The following is a 21,251-nucleotide window of genomic DNA, read 5'->3' on the forward strand; positions in this document are numbered from 1 at the left end:
AAACTACAGTTCGGCCAATGCTTATTTACATTAGGTTACTCTTCGTAATACTAATACTAAGAAGAATTACTAATATCATACCAAAACAAGCCTCGCACATATAATTTGGACTCACTACAAAAGAGGTTCGCGATTTGGCTTACAACTATGCAAAAGCGCTAGGATTGAAATGCCCAGAGTCGTGGAATGAAAAGGCCATTGCTGGCCCAGACTGGTATCCGGTATTTCTGAAAAGACATGGTGCTCTTGCTATAAGAACTCCCCAAGCAAATAGTTTTGCACCTATAAACAATGTCAACGAAGGTTCAAAGAAGATTACGATTCTTCCTCAGAGGACGACGATACATTGTGTTTAGTTTATGGCGATCCATACAGTGCGAGTACATGTAGCGAGAAGTGGATTCAGTGCATTCGATGTACGGAATCAGCCTATGAAAACTGAGGGAAGCAGAACTTGTTTTACGTGTGTATTAACTGTGACTCTGACGATGATCTCCAGGTATGGTACTTTGTAGAAGCAAAAGGATAAACATTTTCAAACTAGTTTGCGGTGCGTACTAATAAAACGCAACTAAACTTCGTAATAATATTTACTCCTCTTCTAGCTATACAGTAGTCCTATCAGAGGATTTCTTTGCCATTCATAAACTACAATCAGAAACAACTTAAATGCAATTGGCTAATTTTGTGTAGGCCTATTGGAGATGTAGGCTATGATTTGATAATTTCGTCATTTTTGTTATGACCTTTCAGTTTGTAGTTTTGATTCCTTAGCTATGAGTTAGTTCTGTTTTCATGGCAGTTTTGGTTTTCCTACAAAGCTTGATGTAACAATAAATCTCTTAGGTTGAGAAAATATAAGCTACAGGCCCCCCTACTTTCTTTCCTATTTAACTAATATAGTTTCTCCTTTCATTTAATTATGTTTTGATTCTCTTCCAGACGCTAAGTATTTAATGCTGGTAACATTTAGTCTTTTTGCATTAGTAATAGTTGCATTAATAATATCTACCAATTTTTGGAAAGTGCCACAAGAATAACATGTGACAATTTGCCCCATATATTGTGACAACTTACCCCGAATATGGAGTACATTGTCACAACTGTATTGATCATAAAACATAGTACATAAGTCCAGATCAGAGCGAGTTACATTGGACAGAGAAATATATGTTATGCACAAGATAACAAAGTATGTGTATACTAAAAATTATAATTTTCGGCCTTACACGAGCATCACAAGAAAATAAAACGTGAAAATTGAGACAATGTGTCCCGGTCTCCCCTATGAGGGATAACGTCCCTCGGCATAGCCGAGTCGGCGAGCACACTATTTACTGAAAGTATTTTCTAGAATATAAAATTGCATTTTTTTTTTTCAAATAGGCTATAAGCATAATCAATACATTAATTTGTTATATAATTATCTCAAGCTAAGGTAAGGTTTTTTCATTTATTCAGTACATTCAGAACTTTATAAAGGTCTTATGTAGAATGTTGTTGTATACCTTAACGTGAAAGCATTTAATTCGCCCGAGGAAAGTCCAAAATTTGATAAAAATCACTTTCAATGTGATCAACTTAGTTGTAGCAATAATATATTAACAAAAAGCTCAAAAACCCAGGTGGGTCTTAAGGTGGGTTTTTTCAGGTGGGTCCAACCCGAAAAAACCCACGGGTTTTTTCGGGCTGGGCCCACTTGGGCAAACCCTGACCGCTCTACAGAATCTTGTAAACTACTCTCTCAGAAACATTGTAGTAATAATAATAGAAACAATGTAATCTTTCAGTTTTACGTCTCACGATATACCGGCGAGGCTAAAGGTGACGATGAGAAATCAATTGAATGGCGGAATGAACAAAGTGAGAGGAAAGGGAGAACCCCGATAAAACCCACGCACACGGTGTCTGTCCACCACAAAGTTCACTTGGCGCGGACTGGGATCGAGCCAGCGACCCCACGCACCAGACGTGAACGCTCTTCTTTTAGTAGGCAGTTTTCTCCAAATGGTTTAACACCGTCTGGGTGACGAATGTTTAGGTAATTGGCGATATCATGACTGCTTAAGTGTCGGTCGTCCTCGACTTTTGCCAGATTATCATTAACTTTTGATGTGGTTGGTCGTCCATTGCAAAGAGTAGCTCGGACACTGAAATTTTCAGCAAGACAGCAGCTGAACCAACACAAAGGTTCTTCATGGGTCTGCACAGCACTTGTGTCTTTATTGCAATAAGATGGTAAAATGTAGTGCAGTTTATGAAGAATTCACTTATTTTTACGGCGCAAAACCTTACGTCTGTTTATAAGAATCCTAGAAATTCCATTACTTTTTGCACATCTATTAGTTTAAATTATTATCTGTCGAATGACGTTAGATCTGACCCGGTACGACTTAGACAGCCTGAGGTTACGACACTAACCGCATCTGGTGTGCAAAAAGCTCGCTACTTTTTAGACTACCTGACTGGCATTTGTCAACGGACTGTGCCATCAGAAAAACGAATTTCTTTATCAGAAAAGAAAATGTTCGTGGAATGACCCTCACAAAAATTACGCTTTTGACACATTTCTACGATGCATGATGCCGTGAACTTGGCGTCGGAAAGGAGCACAATGAACCCGTCCCAGAATATATTCAGTTTTGGCGACATCAGACTATGCTCAACCACATTGCTCTACTGTGTGACTAACGAGATGCTGTTGCTTGCCTCGTGGCAATCTGACGGCGATGTGTTGCGCATGTGCGGTATAGTTGCATATTGACTTCGGCTCAATATAAACGAATCAACCTTTGTATAAACTGGTAAAAACTTCAGCTGGAAGACACTTGAAGATATAAAAAAAAAAATTAACTCAACAATGTTTGAAAACTTTTTTTTTTTTTTTTTTTAAGTGAGTTCTAAATAAATTCTTTATATAGCGTACTTACCAACCCTTAGTATCTTCTTTATTCAAATTTTCTCCCTGGTCGCTTTGGTTTGATGGAATCACCTGCACTTCAGTCAGTATTCTCACTTCACCGTCGGAAACAGTACCAGAAATGCGACTATTTGGATCACTGACATCTATGTTTTCAGTCTTAACTATTGGTTGACTATTTACGTTTTCACGTTCAGAAACAAATTCTTTCAATGTCTGCTCTGAAGCCAATTCATTCCCTGGCATAGAATGTTTAATGTGATCTTCAGAATTATTAATTGCGTCACTTGACTTAGTTGCCGTGATAGTTAGTTTTTCTACTTCAGATGAATTATTTATTATTTTTTCACAGCTCTGCACAGCATCTCCCCTCAAGTTACCTTCCGGTTCTTCTGTTTCAGCCTTAATAGTTATTTCTGGATCTAATAATTCAATATTTCTTTCATTATTTAATAGCTGATCAGAATTTCCACTCACATCTACATTACTATTGACATTATACTGCAAGATAAGAATAACAATTTTCAGAAAAGTACATACACCATACGACAAGAATTTTACATTTGAACCTTTACCATACACCGAGCTTACAAAGTACACCTAATAATCACTTTCTTTCAATAATCATTGATACCCGTAAAGAATATGATTTATAAACAGAAATCTTTGTACATAGAACATAGTACATTCCATCCAATCCCTATTTCACGCTACGTATGTGCGCTCCCACGAAAACGGTTAGCACTTGGGTTTCAGGTTCGTTTCCGGTGGAAGAACATTAAAATTTGAACGCATTACGGCAGTTCAGATTCCTTCTTAAATTATAGACCCACGTATCATATAGCCTTGGTACCAAAAGAGAATGCTAAATTCTAATAAACAAACAACAATGAAACCAGTAGGATAAATAAACGTTGAAAAAAACACCAACTTAATTTTTCTAGTACCTTAAAAGGTTTATTACTATTTACGCAAATTATGTATTATAAAGAAAATAAATCATTTTGAGTGCCTTGACGTAATTTTAGTTGATTTACTCCTAATATTTCGCTTAATTTTTCCTCTGTGAGCTTCTTCAGGGGATTTCACCTTTTGAAACGTAAATCAAACTCAAATCGAGTGAAATTTATATGTTGCTTATTTCATCTCTTTCTCCCAAGATTTCATCCCTCCGCCACTGCAAACAACTTCTTAAAGTCTCTGCAAAATATTCTCAACAACTTTAATAATCACTCATTTAAAATGCATTTATAAATCAATCAAGAAAAATAATTATTTATATACTCGCCATTGTAATTCATAATACCCAGTCCCTATAGTCAATTTATTTCCTGCACTTACAAAAAAATCGTTGAAAACATCTTTTACTGTAGTATGAAGGTTTTTTTTTTTTTTTTTTTTTTTTACACACTTTATGTTTATTAAGCCAGTTTCTTGAATTATGATTGTCGAAGTTCTTAGGAATTTTTTCAGATCTTGAGAAGTTGTTTCCAGTGGAATACCTGTGAGGAAGAGATTAAATAAATAACATGTAATTTCCCGCTCGATTTAAATTTTAAAAAGATTAATCCTACAAGGAAGCTTACAGAAACAAGAGGAAGTGGAATATTAGGATTCAAATAAAACTACGTAAAGGTACGTAAAATTATTTCTTTATTTTCGTTTTTATAATTTTCTTTATTACAAATCTATTTTCTTTTTTATAAATATATATAAAAATATACACGTATCAACCTTAATTTATGAACTGAATACTGATCAGATTAAGTGTTGGCTTGCAGACATGTAGGCGCAACGCTGCAAAATAGTAAAAGTGATAGCTAGGGCCGATAGCGATTAGGTTTACTATACAATATCATAATCTAATGAAAATAAAGCTGAAATGTAAATTATTTTCTTTCGATTCCTTTATGAAAAAAACTGCAGCTTTACCGATTATTCTGTATACACTAACAATGTGAGAAGCTAGCACTCCTTCTTTCCTTTACGTAACTTACATATTTAACTTTAAACACATATACAAAAATTAAACTACTATTAACGATTTGAGAAATTATTGAGTATTCAATTTCAAATTCGTTAACATTCAACGATAATACTCTCACAACGTAAATAAATACAAAATAATCGGTAGATCTGCAGTTCTTTCATAAAGAAAAAAAAATGAAATCTTTAAGTTCTACGTCCCACGGCTATGCCGGCTAGGCTAAAGGAGACGGTGATGATGAGAGATGAGTGAAATAGTGGAATGAAGAAAGTGGGAGGAAACGGGAGAACCCCGAGAAAACCCACGAGCACGGTGTTTGTCCACCACAAAGTCCACACGGCGCAAGCTAGGACCGAACCAGGGACCCCAAGCACCGGAGGTGGACGCTCTACCACTCAGCGACTGCACCCCCACTCTTTCATAAAGAAATCACGAAAAAAAAAAAATACATGAACACCCAGTTATCAAGAGGTCTTACTTCAATTTTATAGGCCTTGAATTAAAAGTACACTTGTTCATATGAGCTTGAGATATGTTCATAAAGTAATTCGATCTTCATAAGTAACTTAACCAGGTGAACAAGGCCATAGAATAAGTGGCTGAAAACTCTTACAGATGTAACAAAGTGGTTCCACTTATCTCGTAATTAGATTTAAAAAGCATAATCTATTGCTTTTACTATATACTGTACAAATATGAAATAGTTCAACTATTAATTTTCTTTCCGTATTTACAATGTTTTTTTCTTCTAAAGCTTCTGTGGTGGACAATTTAATCGTAACAATGATCATACAATACAAGATGGTTGTATTATATTTATTTTACTTATTGAAATACCAAACACAATACAAATATACTGTACATAACTCTCCCCGCTGGTTTAGTGACTAGTACGCGCGCCTTTCGTATACGGGGTTCCGGGTTTGATTTCCAGCAGGAAAGCCTTAAAAGCTTTGAACGTATTCGGTGGCGTGGATTAAACCTTAAACTTTAGGTCCGCGTGTCATATAGCGTCGGTGCTGAAAGACACGCTAACTCAAATTCAACAAACTAACAACCTATCTATTTATTGGCTGAATGAATAAAGCACAGCATGAACACACGAACAGACTTACTAATCAGATATCAAGACACCCTACATACCTCCAGCTTTAACATTTCATTCGGCTGCGTCATTCTAGATGTGACATACATATTGAGCAGTGTTTGAGAATTATAACACATCTCTCTAAATTTCTGGAAATTATCTAACTTCTCTATGCACGAATAACATACGTATTTTGGGAACTGGTCACCCTCCATCACCTGAAAATAAGCGAAACAATAAATAAATTATTACCTACAATTACTATTGCTCTCCATTATTAAAATAAAGAATCCTAATATTCCATGTCTAGTTTCAGGAATAAATAAATAAAAACTACATTTGTACTCCGCACGCTATTATCACCAGTTGAAGAATGACTGTGATAGGTTCCAGTGAGAAACGAGAGGACGGGGCTTGCTACTGTGCATTCAAATTTACCCGCTAAAGCAACAGGTCTACAGTATTATGTAGGGTAAATAAACTTTTAAAGGAGGGCTTTAGAAAAATTACAGGTCACATACGAAAATACTAATTTTTCTGTACTACATTGCCACACAAGAGGATCTTATATTCTCAAAATACGAACTTCTCTTAGCAGAAAATGCACTCTTACTGCCTTAGAAAGTGTTTCTTAAGGGAAGACTTGCATCGATGAATGCAGATTTACTTTAGGAGGGCTGAGTATAACCATAGCGTGTGCAAAAAACGACTTACAAACTGTAATGCATAAAACACGAATTAACTTATAAACATAAACTTGTGCTACGTGACTACTAAAAGGGAAGAATGATATCTAACCGAGTCAGGACAGAAGCACAGTAGGGGAGCGAGCGTTAGCGACGGGGTACGTCTCTAAACAGCAGTGGGTATATGCATGTTAGCGACAGTGAGTATATGCATAAACGAGGATAGTGGAGAAAAAACACTTTGTATGACATAAAAATTCATGCCTTGCGTGTGGCACAATTTTGTGACACTTCTATGATCACTTTATACACTGCGCTATATCACATAGCGCCTTACTTCATTATATCTTTCTTATGAAGTATTATTACGTGGTGAAGAACACATCTACCTTAGTATATATGTAAGCTCCCAACATATTTTGATTACGGGTACAATCCTTATACAATTGTATTGCGAAATCAACCAACATATTTCTTTCATGGACTTTACAAGTTTATGTTCTCATAAAATGGGAGAACACTCAAAAATTTTACCCAATTCACCACATTTGGTTCGATGCAACTTACCCTCTTATTAGTTTCTGCTCTACATTTCTGTACTTCCCCAGCCATTACATCAGCATAGATGGTGGGTTTGAAACGCTGTCATATTATGCCCTATTGGCTGTTTACCTAATATCGCAACAATACGCGAGCTCATATAATTCAGAAATTAACTTCGATTTTGTCCGTAATCAATCATGATCTTGATGATATTTAATACATTTTTTGTTACTTCCATGCTTACAGTTCGTCTGATTATGTTCATTTCTTCTTAAAATTTGGGAAGCGGGCTCGAAATACAAAATTTACGGGGAAATCAACAGAATCAGATGAAATGTCGGCATGGCAGTAACAAAAAAGATAATAAAGATCGTCAGTGTACAGAGATTAATTAGGGAGAAAAACGAAGTTAAAATCTGGACTTCCTACACTGATGCGATATTAGGCAAACAGGCAATAGAGCGTAATACTTTGTATGGCAGAGTTCCAAACCTACTGTCATATTAACTAACCTAGGACCTATATGCTAATGTAATGGAGAGAAATACAGAGCGGAAACTACAGTCGGCGAGAACTATCTTGGCAGTGACGTCAGCGCTCTCAGTTGCAAGGCTACCAACTTACGCTATTCACAAATAGTGCTTAGAAAGCATACCGAACGCTTTGCACGTCACGTCGAAACTGCAGTGTAATAACATGCTGTTAGCAAACTATGGGAGAATTTAGATAACAATTGATTTGTATAATTCTAGTATACATGTGCATTGTTATGACAAAGAAAGAAAAAAATAAGATTACACTAACAATTATCAGAATATTTTAAAATGTACACAATAAATCACAACAATACAAGTAGAAATAATTTACTCTTACCTTTAGTCTATCATTGGTGAGCAACCGAGGTCGTCTGAATCGTCGCTATAAATTCCAGGCCCGTCTTCCAGATCACTGTCTGTTACAGAACTACCGGATTCTGAATGTCTTCCAACACTCACAATTAAATTGTCAATCCGTTCATCCATACGACAGTCATTTTCCCAGTAAAACTGTTCCCACTTTCGCGAGTTTTCAACAGCCTTCCTCTAGTCTTCTTTCGTTACTTGTTTGAAAGCTTCTTCAATAAGCTTCTCTACACCTTGTTTGGTAAAAGTTTTGTTGTTCACAGCGATGTATTTCTTCACGTTTGCCCATATTAATTCAATAAGGTTAAGGTCAGCATAGTATGGCGGTAGTCTTATTACTTTATGTCCTTTGCTTGTTGTAATTTCATCAACAACATATTTTACATGTTGAGATTTGTTTTTCTTTATCAATTCATAAAGTTCAGCTTTCAAGAAATCCGGACTCTGGGGTATATTATGAGCCGATAACCAGGGCAACATTTCTGATTTTCAGCTATTGGAAGTTGGAACTTTTACAATTTGTTTGTTATGAAAGGGAGCATTGTCAAGAATGATCACTGAGTTTTCTGGCAAATTTGGAATGAGTTGCTCTTGAAACCACGAAAAAAAATTATCGCCATTCATGTCACCATGACAACCTCCAGCGCTTGATTTAGAGAAAAAGACCAGCTTTGTACCTTCTACAAACCCGTTTTCACTACCGGCATGAACGAGAATGAACCGAGGACCTTTTCCAGTCGGAACTCGTAGAGGCTTCCAGAGCCCTCCGAGTTCAACCAGACTTTCGGTACAGTATGATGCGTATGAACGAAACTTTCATCCAAGTAAACAAATTGTCTTTGAGGTTCGTTTACGCGCAACCTCCTCACTTCGCGTATATATTTATGTCGCCAAACGACAATATCGTTTCTTTAAAGAAGCAGATTTCTATTCCCAATAGAATGTTTTTTAAACCCAAAACCCAACTTGCGCAGTATTTGTCGTAATGCCCACTCAGAACCCTTGAAGTTAATGCTTTTCTTAAGTTCATACAATAATTTATTTAAGGTCACGACAATGCTTCCAGCATACATATTGTGAATTGTTCTACGAACTACTGCTTCGTCGAAAGAATCTAAATTTATTTGTCTTTTCTGTGTATTTGGTCTTGCTTTACCGGCTGTCACGACGGGTTGTTCTGTATTTAGACTTTTCTCTTTCTCTTTCACAATTCGTCACACGGATCTCTCACTGACACATGTTGCTCGGGAGGTTTCACGCACACTATCAGATTTACTATTGTTTGCTGCAAAAAAGTTATAAACATTAAAAACAATGTCTCTTGCATCACTTATGCAACGGCTTGCCTTTCTTTATGGCACTATCACCCATTCTTGCACACAAAATTTCAAACACGAGAACAAAACAAAGAATTCACAACTCTCACCAGCCACTACACACTGTATAGCCCTACACAACAAAACACGCGCTTTCCAGGTTTTTTTTTTGTGTGTGTGTGTGTATTTTCCTGGAAGCGCTCTTCCTGTTCTCTTTTGGTAAATATTAGGATTTTCGAAGCTACATTCACAACCTCCATGCTCTGTTTCCGCGCGCAAGAAACAAGTTCACATATCATCCTCTAATTCAAGGACCGTGATAGGTAAAAACATGGGGGGTTTCTTTAAAATAAACTTTGGATTTCCCTTTCCATTTCGTCCACTGCATATTTGTGTCTATCTTCAACAGAACAGAAGTTTGTAGCATGTTGAAATCTGAATGTTGTTAGAACAGAATAAAGACTAAGTGGCTGTCATTTAAAATTATTTTTCACATACTTATAATATAAAATTCAAATATAAAATAATCATATTCTTCATGAAAGTTATATAAATTAAAAAGCAAAAAAATATAGCATTTATGTCTTCTCGAACTCCAGTTATCGTTATACAAAGATGACAAGTATATTTGTTAGAAATGAATTTCCCATTTCAGTTCATTTCCTTTCGCTTTCCTGTTGTAGAGAACACAGCTTGCTGTTAAGTTGGTATTTGTGTTCGCGCATTTTCTCTTTCCTGAGATTGGACGTTGAATTGAACGAAGCGTCTGCTTTAACCAGTGGGACTGCATTTGAGCAATAGCGGTGTCTACGTCACTGCCGAGATAATTCTCGAGCACTGTAATAAGAGGCGGAGTTGCATCTGATGAGTTCCTGCACTGATGCGATATTAGGTAAACAGGCAATACAGCATAATACTTTGTATGGCAGAGTTCCAAACCTATTGTCATATTAACTAACCTAGGACCTGTATGCTGATGTAATGGAGAGAAATAACTAACTAAATAACTCTATGGCCTATGGCACCAGGAGTTTCAATGCCGCGTTCAAAGAAGCTCTCCACTGACTTCTATCCTTAGCCAATTGGATCCAGTTTCTACTTTATATTCTTATCTCTGCGAGATCCATCTTAATATTGTCCTCCCATCTGCAACTTGGTCTTCCTAATGGTCGTTTTCCGATTGGTCTTCCAATCAAGACTTTGAAAGCGTTTCTACTTTCTTCCATTCTAGCTACATGACCTGCCCACCTAAGCCTCCTAGACTTGACGACCCTAACAATGTTGGGTAAACCGTATAAATTATGTACTTCCTCGTTATGAAGTTTCCGCCATTCCCCATTTCCGTTCCTCTTGGGTCCGAATATTCGTTTCAGGATCTTGTTCTCAAATACTTTCAGTCTATGTGCTTCCCTCAGAGTAAGTGACCATGTTTCGCAGCCATACAGATCAACAGGCATGATTATCGTTTTGTGCATTTTAAGCTTCATATTCCTCGACAGAATTCGCGACGACAAGAGATTTTGAACCGAATAGTAACACGAATTCCCTGCTTTTAGTCGACATTTAATTTCTTCGTGAATATGATTTTCGTCTGTTAATATTGATCCTAGATATTTGAACGTATCCACTTCATCAAATGTATTATTTAATATTTTAACGCATCCACAATTCGCCGTATTACGGTCCCGACGCACTTCCATGCATTTAGTTTTCTCTGCATTTACTTCTAAACCATGTCCCTGCAAGAGTTTAATAAGATCTCTGCATTTCTTTCTATTGTTCTCCTATCATCCCCTATTAAATTTACATCATCAGCATATGCCATAAAATGGTGAATACCGTTCAACTCTAGGCCCTGGTTGCTATCTTTGATTTTCCTTATATCGTATTCCAGAACAAAGTTCAATAATAATGGCGACAACGCATCTCCTTGTTTCAGGCCATTTTCGATGTGAAAGCTCGTGGACAAAAATTTTCCTACCCGGACTTTACTTTGGGATTCATTTGAACATAATTAATCTAATTAATTAATCTTAATTAATCTAATTAGCTTTCTCGGTATTCCAAGTTCTGTAAGAACATTGTATAATGTTTCTCTCCTAACCGAGTCGTAGGCCTTTTTAAAATCAATAAATAGTTGATGTACCGGGGTATTGTATTCCCACTTTTTTTTCGAGTATTTGGCGAATGGTAAATATTTGATCGATAGTTGATCGATTTCGTCTAAATCCGCACTGATAATCTCCAATAATTTCATCTGCGTAGGGGTCAATCTTGCTAATAGAATATTTGAAAGGATTTTATAGGATGTTGACAGAAGAGAAATGCCTCGATAATTATTACAGTCAGTTTTGTCGCCTTTCTTATGAATTGGAACAATGATTGATTCTTTCCACTCTTGTGGCAATTCATCCTTGTTCCAGATAAGGAGAATGAGTTTGTGTATCTTGTTCCACAATTTTTCGCCACCAGCTAAAATTAACTAAGCCGGAATTTCATCTACACCCGGAGATTTGTGTTTCTTTAATTTGTGTTTCTACTTCTATTCGGTTGGGTTCTGGAATATACGGTTCTGCGGTGTGTATCTCTTTTTCTCCACGCACATTAGTTTTTGACTGCGTGTTAAGAAAATCGTCAAAGAAATCTTTTCATCTATTTAAAATGCCATCCGTATCAGTGAGAACTGTACCGTCAGCTTTCTTTAATATATAAGCACGAGGTTGATAGCCTTTCTTAAATTCGCTGATCTCCTTATACATGTCCCGAATGTTTTTATTTTTACTATTATCTTCAAGTTCCTTAATTTTAGCTTTCAAAAAATAGTTTCTTTGTTCTAAAAGTTTTGAAAGTTTCCCGCCTGATATCTGCAAAATTTTGTGTAGTTATTTCATTCGGATTTTGTAGCCACCGTAATTTTGCCTGTTTTCTCTTCTCTGCTAGTTTAATGCATCCCTGGTCGAACCATGGTTTGTTCCTACGTATTTCCGCGTGTCCCAATTTTTCTTTTGCTGAAATTTTAATGCTATCTCTAATTTCAATCCAGGTATCCTCAACACTAGTGCACTCCGAATCTTCTAAAACCGAGAATCTATTCGAAACTTCAATCTGGTATTCCTCTCTTACCTGGCTCTCTTTTAATTTCTTTAAATTAAATCTCTTCGTTTTCGGACATAGAATATTACCTTTATTCAACGATAGTCTCTCACGTATTATCGCTGCTACCAGGTAGTATCAGTGTCACAATCAGCCCCTCTAAACAACCGGACATCAATTATACTAGATTGCCTTCTTCTATCTACTAAAACATGATAAATTTTATTATGTGTTTTTCCGTCTGGTGATGTCCAAGTTTATTTATTAACGTCGCAATGTGGGAATTTTGTACTCTTCATGATTAGGTTTTTGGATGTTGCAAAGTTCACGAGTCTAACACCCTTGTCATTACTTTCCTTATGCAGATTTTCGTTAATGGAGAGAAATACAGAGCGGAAACTAAGAAGAGTCGGAGTTGCATCTGAACAAAACTTAGTGAAATGGGTCAAAATATTGAGCACTATTCCATTTCATAGGGACTAAACTTGTAAAATCCATGGAACAACTATGTTACTTGATTTCACAATAGTATTCTACAAGTAATGAAACTATCTTACCTGCTACTGAAGAGATGTTACCTCTTACACGTATCGTAAGTTAGAAATACGAAATAGAAAGTGTGCTCTTTACCACATAGTACTTCATACGAAAGACAATAAAGTAAAGTGCATGTGAAAGCGGTATACAAAGTGATCACGGAAGTGTTACAAAGCATGTGTTTCATGGCATATGAAGTGTTTTTCCACTATCCTCGTTTGTGAGTATACCCACCTGACGCGTGTACTCTCTACCCTACCACCTTCATTAACTCTAGGTCCCCCTACTGTGCTTCTGCCCTGACTCTATTGGATAGCATTCATGCATTTTAGTGGTCACCTAAAACAACTTCGTTTGTGTTTTATGTATTACAGTTTTTACGTTACATGTGCACACGCTGTAGTTCCATTCAGCTCTCACAACATTAATGCAACTTCTCCCAGAAACATATTGTAAGACAGTAAGAGTGCATTTCTTGCTAAGGTTAGCTCATATTTCATGAATATAAGTATCCCCTTGTTGTGCAACATAGTACAGGGAAAGGGTTTTGTAATTTTTAATGCCCCATGGACACGTATATGATAGGAGGCTTCTTTCCTAATCAATCCTCTAAAACTTTCTTCACGTATGATAATACTGTAGTAGGGTGTCGTTTGTAGAGGCGGTTGGAAAAATGAGAAGGTAGGGATTCATTGTTTTCGTTATTTCTGAAGAGTGTATAGTTTACAACACTTAACAGTTGGAAGTAATGATGGGAATTATGATTCCTTGATATTTTTCTTTAAATCTGTTGAATAAAGTGAATCATAAAAAGTAACGACCACTCTCGTTACTTTAATACCAAGGGCTCATAAGTCCCTCTGAAGCTTTAATTCTCTGTACACAATTGCCTTTTGGGTTTCTTTTACATTATTCTGAATACTCGTACTCAAACATGTTTTCAGAAGCTTGCTTCTTGCTTTCGTCAGTGTATTCAGTTTGGCTTCGTAACAGTTCGTATATCTTCGATAGCATACTCTTCAAAAAACAATTAAGTAGAATTCTGCTTCCGGGGAGTTAAAGGAAGAAAACGAAAGAATATTTTTAGCCAACTGGCGGTTGAAAAAAAAAAGTTGGGGATAATTTTGGAACTGGGGGGCCAGAATCAGGTAAAATCACCATGTTTACAGGAGAAATGTATTAATGTTAGGTAAGTATAATGGGTTCACTCGAGCAGACGGTTCTAACGAAAACAAAATTTATAGGTAAAATATGATGTGAAACACTTTTCGTAAAGTGAATATAAGTTATTTCTGTCATTAGATATCATTAAAATAAATTTTGAATGGTAGTGAACGTATTCTAACTATAACTATTTACTGAAGCGAATGAATACAAGAATGCGAAGAAGGTGGAAATAAACGACGAGAATGCTCTGCTCGTGTTAGCCATGGACGTTTGCGATAGATATAATGCAAACATACGATTTTATTAGAATTGTGTGATAAAGAGTGTTATATTATAAAGTTTTTGCAGCGTCATGGTATGTTGAAACCTAAAATCAACTGTGCGAAGTGTGGAAAATAAGTAAAAATTCAAAACAGAAGAATTTCTCTCCTCGGCGGGCCATTTGTACCCGGGAAACCAGTGAAGCTATTTTGGAGGTAAGAATTATTACTAGAGATGCAAAAAAGCCGGCTTTTTGGCAAAATTACGAGAATTTTGGAAATTTTCGCTTTTTACATTTTCATGATTTTTCTATTTAAATAGCTTTCTTATAGTATACTCTAAAGTTAAATAAGATTTCACGACCTAAATGCTATATTTCGCTCTGGAATTCTAATTCACCATCATGATGGATGGAACACATGTTTTATGAATTAAAGTAAACATGAAGTACGTAGTATTTGAGGGAACTGTAGAAGATATTTAGCTTTATTTAACTTCTGATTTATCGACATTTTTTTCTTTTCTGGGGGGCGCGGTGGCTCAGTGGTAGAGCGTTCACCTCTGGTGCTTGGGGTCCTGGGTTCGATCCCAGCCCCCGCCAAGTGAACTTTGTGGTGGACAAACACCGTGCTCGTGGGTTTTCTCGGGGTTCTCCCGTTTCCTCCCACTTTCTCATTCCACCATTTCAATCATCTCTCATCATCACCGTCTCCTTTAGCCTAACCGGCATAACCGTGGGACGTAAAACTCAAAGATTTCATTTCATTTTTTTTTCTTTTCTAAACATTATTAAAACGAAACAATATTTAGAATATTTCTTTGATTACAATTGCATAAGAATAATAACAAACTATAAAAAAAAATCACAAAAGAAACATTAATAAAGTTATAAAAAGAACAAAAGTTGTTTTTGTGGCATAATTTCTTTGAGTTCTGAATGGGGAATTTAGGTGTGAAACGTGATAACCCACAAATGTGTGTTCATCAGATTTTACGAACACTTACACTTTTACGAACATTTTTCGTTTTTAGGTTTAAACCAGCCAACCCTGATTTTAAGCAAAGAATTCTGGCCCCCCCAGATACAAATATCCAAACCTAACCTACCTAAACCATCACACGAAATTTAAGCAAAATATTCTGGCCCCTCAGTTCCAAGAACATGCCAAAAGTTGTTTTCATTCTTCCTTTCTTAATGAATACCCAACCTACAACCGCCATGAATAATTGCGTAGACAATACTATTGGATATAATTGCGGGGCGACTAAATAAAAGAAAAAATGAAGAGCCATGTTCAGGGTTGGCAAAAACCATGTTTTTTTTATTGAAAAAAAACACGGTTATTTTGGTTCAAATAATATGCTCTACGTATTTATATCACATATGGACAGAAATAAGTTTGTTTCACCTTGGTGTTATTATGCAACAACGCGTTGTGCTGGAAGGGGTCACATAAGCTTATAGTTTAGTCCAAACCGTTTCTCGACTTACATCCGAAACAAATTGTCCTCGATTTGAACTCGAAACCGGGACTAATTGGCCATAAATGTGATACGTCTTTCGACTCACTCACGTAAAACTTCTGACACGTTGCACTTATCTTTACATACTTTTAATATAATTGTCAAATTGTCAAGAACCATTTGAGAAGGACAAAAAGATAAACAGTTGCACAAGTAAAATCATTATACAGAATCACATATGGACAATTTCAAAATACTGCAGAGTACAGAAGAACTAATTAAGTTCAAGTTAGTTCACTACGACTTTTTATTAGTCCAAGTTACAGAAATACGACCTTACATATCAGTAAGAAAAGGGAATAAAGATAAGAATTATCTGAGTCCACTCTGGTTCTAACCCATTTATACGTAAATAGATACCAAAGATACCTCTGATTTCAATAAATGCCTCTCGTGCCTGATTTCAAATAATGCCTCTAGGTTATGTAGATAATAATATGTATGACACCCCCCCCCCAAAAAAATGTAGTTTTTCGATGTATTTTATAAACGAAACAATATTTAAATTTTTTCTTTGATTGCAATTACATAGTAATAACAAAAGATAAAAAAATCACAAAAGAAACATTCATAAACTTATATAAAAAGTTATTTTTGTAGTATATTGTAATCTCTTTGAGTAAAGAATGGCGAATGTAGGTCTGAATATAATACGAATAATATGCGGGAGTGACACCCGATAACCCACAAATGTGTGATCATAAATTTTACGAACACTTACACTTTTCGTCTTTTGGTTTAAACCAGCCAACTCTGACCATGCTACAATTTATTTTATTATCTTTTTTTTTTTTTCTATAGTATTGCTCACTTACAAGAATTTGGGGCATATATTCCTAAGTTGGGCGTCCGCTTTTGCCACCTTTTTTCACTGTTATCTCCTTTCCACACTTTCTGCAATTTGTTATTAGGTTCATTAATCCGTGCTCTTCACAAACTTTTAAAAGATTTTGCTCGTTATCAACGTATTGCTTCACAAATGTTAAAACTGTTAGTTAATTCCCCTTGTACATTCGCCATGTTGATAACATAAATGCTCGTTTCTTTCCCACAATGCAACTGTTCGGTTACCTTGCGCCAAGTAGTTCCCTCCGCTCACCGTATAGTCCCATGTTTATAACCGCTTATATATAAGAAATAAACAGATTTTTCGAGACTCTTATATATTATCAAGCACACAAATGATCAAAGTTTCCATATCTTCCCTGTAAATTTCAAAAATTTTGCTGGAAACGGACGCCCAACTTTGGAATTTAACCCGAATTTGGAGTGAATTAACGTAATATCCTTCGAAAAGTACGTTTTTTTTTTTTTCCCATAACGCATGTGCACTATAATAGCTTATATGCTTCCAACGTGTTTTTTTACCCTACCGTACCGTTTTGTGTTCTCTTTACCAAGTCTTGTCAATCTGTTCAATGCAGTTGTGACGGTTCCAGGAATCATAAGTCTTAACTTTAGATCTGAATCCAAATGACTAGTTCTTGATTTCTTAGACTCCAAGATCCGAAATGAAAATGAAATGAAATCGTTGAGTTTTACGTCCCACAGTTATGCCAGTTAGGCTAAAGCAGACGGTGATTATGAGAAATGAATGAAATGGTGGAATGAAGAGTGGGAGAGCCCCGATAAAACCCACGAGCACGGTTTGTCCACCACAAATTCCACACGGCGCGAGCTGGGATAGAACCAGGGACCCCAAGACCGAAGGTGAACGCAAAATTCGAAATCAATTCGAGTACTTGTTTTCAATATTCGTTTCTTCGAGTACTCAAGAAGAGTCGTTACTTTGTAACGATTAAGTAATAAGGTACTAATTTTGAGCCGGAATAAAATATAAGTATTTAGTGAACAGCAAAGAAAGCATGAAAATAACATTTTACATTTGCGATTAACAGTTAAGAACGAATGATAGAAATGAAAGAGAGGTAATTCTAGGTTAAGTATATTAAAATAACAACAAACAAATAGTAATACAACGTCGAAAACAGGTTCACATAAGTCCAATCCAGGGCAGTAATCTGCGAAAGATTAGCAACATTTAGTTCTTTGGCAAGAGCACGCCCTAAAAAAACGTAACTGCCGAAAATACCATTCTAACTACCAACAAAATACTAAAATACTTTTGATGTAGACATTGTTCAAGTTAAATTTTCGAATCCTAAATTCTAAGAAACCTTCCTCCCAACCACGAACTTCTTCTAAAGGCTTTCCAACAAATCAGAACATGTTACCATAATAATTGACTCCAAAATTGTTCCCAATAGTGACGATAGTCATCTACAGAATTTTACTGTGTATTGCAATTGAAAGCAAGCAGCGTAGAATACAAATATCCTTGTCGCTAACCAAACAGACTAATGAAATTGAGAATAATTAAAGAAACAGAGCAATCCTTAACTATAAATGAAAAGCTTTCTTACTTACAGGAATTGACAAGCAACTTAACAGTTTTTGCTTCAAATTAAGTTCAAGACCTTCTTCACTAAATATATTAAGTTTCAAACTGGTATGTTTAGACAGGCAAAGCCGACATAAACTTAAGTAGTCATTTTTCGTCAATTCCTTTGCTCTTATTGCTATATCTAATGTCTCCTGCCTCGTTACAGACATATGAAACATTCCGTTTTGTCCTTGCAACGCAAAACCTCCCTTCACTAATGACTTCAGTAAGTCATCCACATTTGTCGTCACCGTCTGTTCACCTCTATTAAAATAAATGACATTGACACCACATGAACAGAACAGTCACCCTGCTATTAAGCCTTGCACTAACAAAACTGAAACATGTTTGTTCGTGTACCTATCACTGTTGCCAGCATTCAAACACTAGAACAAAGAAATAACTAAAAAAAAATATAAATAAAGAAGTTGCGACTATAAAGTCTAGTCGACTTTATAAACTAAAATTCTCTTCAAATCAGAAGTGTTTAATATAGTAATTGTACAGGGGCCCATCCACAATGACAAATTAGCCGTGTATAATTAGAATTTTGATTGAATAAAGTTGCTTGAAACTGAAAGTTGTAATAAGAAAAGGTCAAAGTCAAAAAAGGTGAAATTCGGATGAGTGTAGACAGTGAAATACTATCCAACTTTACTTAAGATAAAAAAATCAGGTCCTAGGAATACTTATTCGACGACCCACTCGAGAGAGTAATGCTCCCTCAAGTGGGTTTTTTCTCGCGCTACTCTAGCCAGCTGTTTTACGCGCTATCCTAGTCAGTTGTTTTAAGTTGGTTACAAAATCTATATCATTTAGTACAAGGGGAACAAAACGAGCCCTGCGGGGCTTCTAACCCGTTCCTACTACTACTACTACTACTACTTATCTGCATAAAAGTAAGTAAATCACATTTTTGAGTATTATTTTCGTATTATTTTAATTTAGAAAGTCTTATAAAACTGTAAAAAAAAATGTTTAAAAAAACTTTCCTCGGGCCGGGTTTGAACTCACGCAAAAAGAGATTTTCGTTACTAGCATAAAGCGCTAGCCCACTTGGCCATAAGGACCGACAACAACAATCGTCTGAATTCTGCTATTTGATTGCAACGTGGCAAGACATAGATAACGCCAATCAATCAGAACTGTGTTTTCCGTTCCTACTTCCGGGAGCATTACTCTCCTGAGCTAGTCCTCTTATTCGGGTGCAGAAAACTAAACATACCAAGACAAAATAGCAACTTTAACAATTATCATCGAAACTAGTCTCAATAATTTCCATTAACGAAATAAAATCGCGACGCTGACTTAATTTTAAACGGAAAATCCCCACCAATCAAAATATTTCCAAAACTAATTTCAAATAAAGTTTAATCAGTTGTAGTAGGTTTGAGCTAGATTGTGCTAGTGAAAATGTCACCTGTCTCAGACGGGATTGAAGTAAGCCTGCGATTCACGATCTAAAATTCACGACCTTACTTAACGATCGTGTGAGCAGTAACTTGCCCCTAGTTCAGGTTGAAATTTTCTGCTGTCCTTATTTGGATCCTGACTTGGAAGAAATAAAAGCTATTTCTATTTTCTTCTGCACTTGCATACAACTACTAATCAGAAAAGAGTAGCGCCTGACGATATTCAACTTTATTTCACGCTGTAATTTCAAAATAATGCTGCCTGGACAAGAGAAGCATTAATAGTATTAATAGTCATACGAAAAATATGATTTTTTGTTGCATGATTTATATTATTTAAAAAATGCAAGAATAAAGACCTTAAAGGAGGTATGCAGTTTAGGTATCCGCCCGAACACTCCAGGTGTGAACAAATGTAATTACATCTTTTAAACGAATAAAAATAGGAGATAAGTATATTGTGGAATTTGTATGGCAAATATATATATATATATATATAACATGTTTTAAAAAGTGTGCAGCATTACTATTGGCGCATCACTCGAAATAATTGTTCAAAAATTAGAATTCTTTCACTAATTTTCTCTTTATTGTTTTCTAATGATTTATGCTGGGCGACATGAAAATATCCACATGGTATAATTAAAATTAAAGGGGTATCATAAGCAATTGTTGAAAAATTATAATTCTTTTACGATTTGCGTATAAATAAGCCACAAAACGCACGAATGCTATCCAACCGAGATTTTTTAGATCATTTTATGTATTTCCTTTCCTCTCCCCCAAGCTGTAGTGCTGAATTTGGATTTAATCAACATGAGAAGTGTCACTGTTCATCTCAGCGAGCCCGAAAACTAGATATTCGGCACTAATATCGGTCATTTTTGATCATTTATAAATGTTCCTCTCCTTTCTTCCTCCCCTACAGACAAAGTGATATGACAAAACCGTCTCAGGTGTGAACCTTATATATGATGAAAATTTAATCGAGATCGGTCGGGTGCTCAAGAGTGATGAAGTCACAAAGATCTTACTTTTTGTTTACCTTTCTTTTTGTTTTTTTTACATATATTTCCCCCTCCCCTATCTTGTACCCTCAAAGTAAAATGACAAAATCGTCCCAGGTTGGAACCTCATTTATATTGAAAATTTGATCGAGGTCGGTTGGGTGGTTCAAGAGTAATTAACTTTTATTTACTTTCATGTATCTATCTATCTATCTATCTATCTATCTATCTATCTATCTATCTATCTATCTATCTATCTGAGTTATTAAGTCACAAACCCAGTCACTTTCATTTTTATTTATATTGATTTGTATATATATATATATATATCTCCCCCTCCTCTGCCTCCTCCTCCCCTATGTTGTT

The 21,251-nt window shown here is 35.9% G+C and overlaps 1 protein-coding gene across 3 annotated transcripts in view; it reads right to left on the bottom strand.

Moving 5' to 3' along the window:
* The window catches only part of LOC145680443 (uncharacterized), a 42,717-nt gene extending 23,889 nt beyond the window's left edge, over nucleotides 1-18,828 (bottom strand). Inside the window, exons 1-3 of one of the 3 annotated variants that reach the window (XM_081750983.1) lie at nucleotides 18,451-18,828; nucleotides 6,051-6,212; nucleotides 2,931-3,421 (exon numbers count right to left, since the gene is read on the bottom strand). In XM_081750983.1, coding sequence (XP_081607109.1) covers nucleotides 2,931-3,421; nucleotides 6,051-6,212; nucleotides 18,451-18,645 — 848 coding nt within the window. In that variant the 5' untranslated portion in view covers nucleotides 18,646-18,828. The remainder of the gene's footprint in view (nucleotides 1-2,930; nucleotides 3,422-6,050; nucleotides 6,213-18,450) is intronic. The other 2 variants (XM_081750981.1, XM_081750982.1) reach the window with 2 other exon arrangements.
* Nucleotides 18,829-21,251: the final 2,423 nt, after the last annotated feature.

The sequence above is a fragment of the Thermobia domestica genome, chromosome 3 (assembly GCF_964235325.1).
Source record: "Thermobia domestica chromosome 3, izTheDome1.hap1.1, whole genome shotgun sequence".
NCBI lineage: Eukaryota > Metazoa > Arthropoda > Insecta > Zygentoma > Lepismatidae > Thermobia > Thermobia domestica.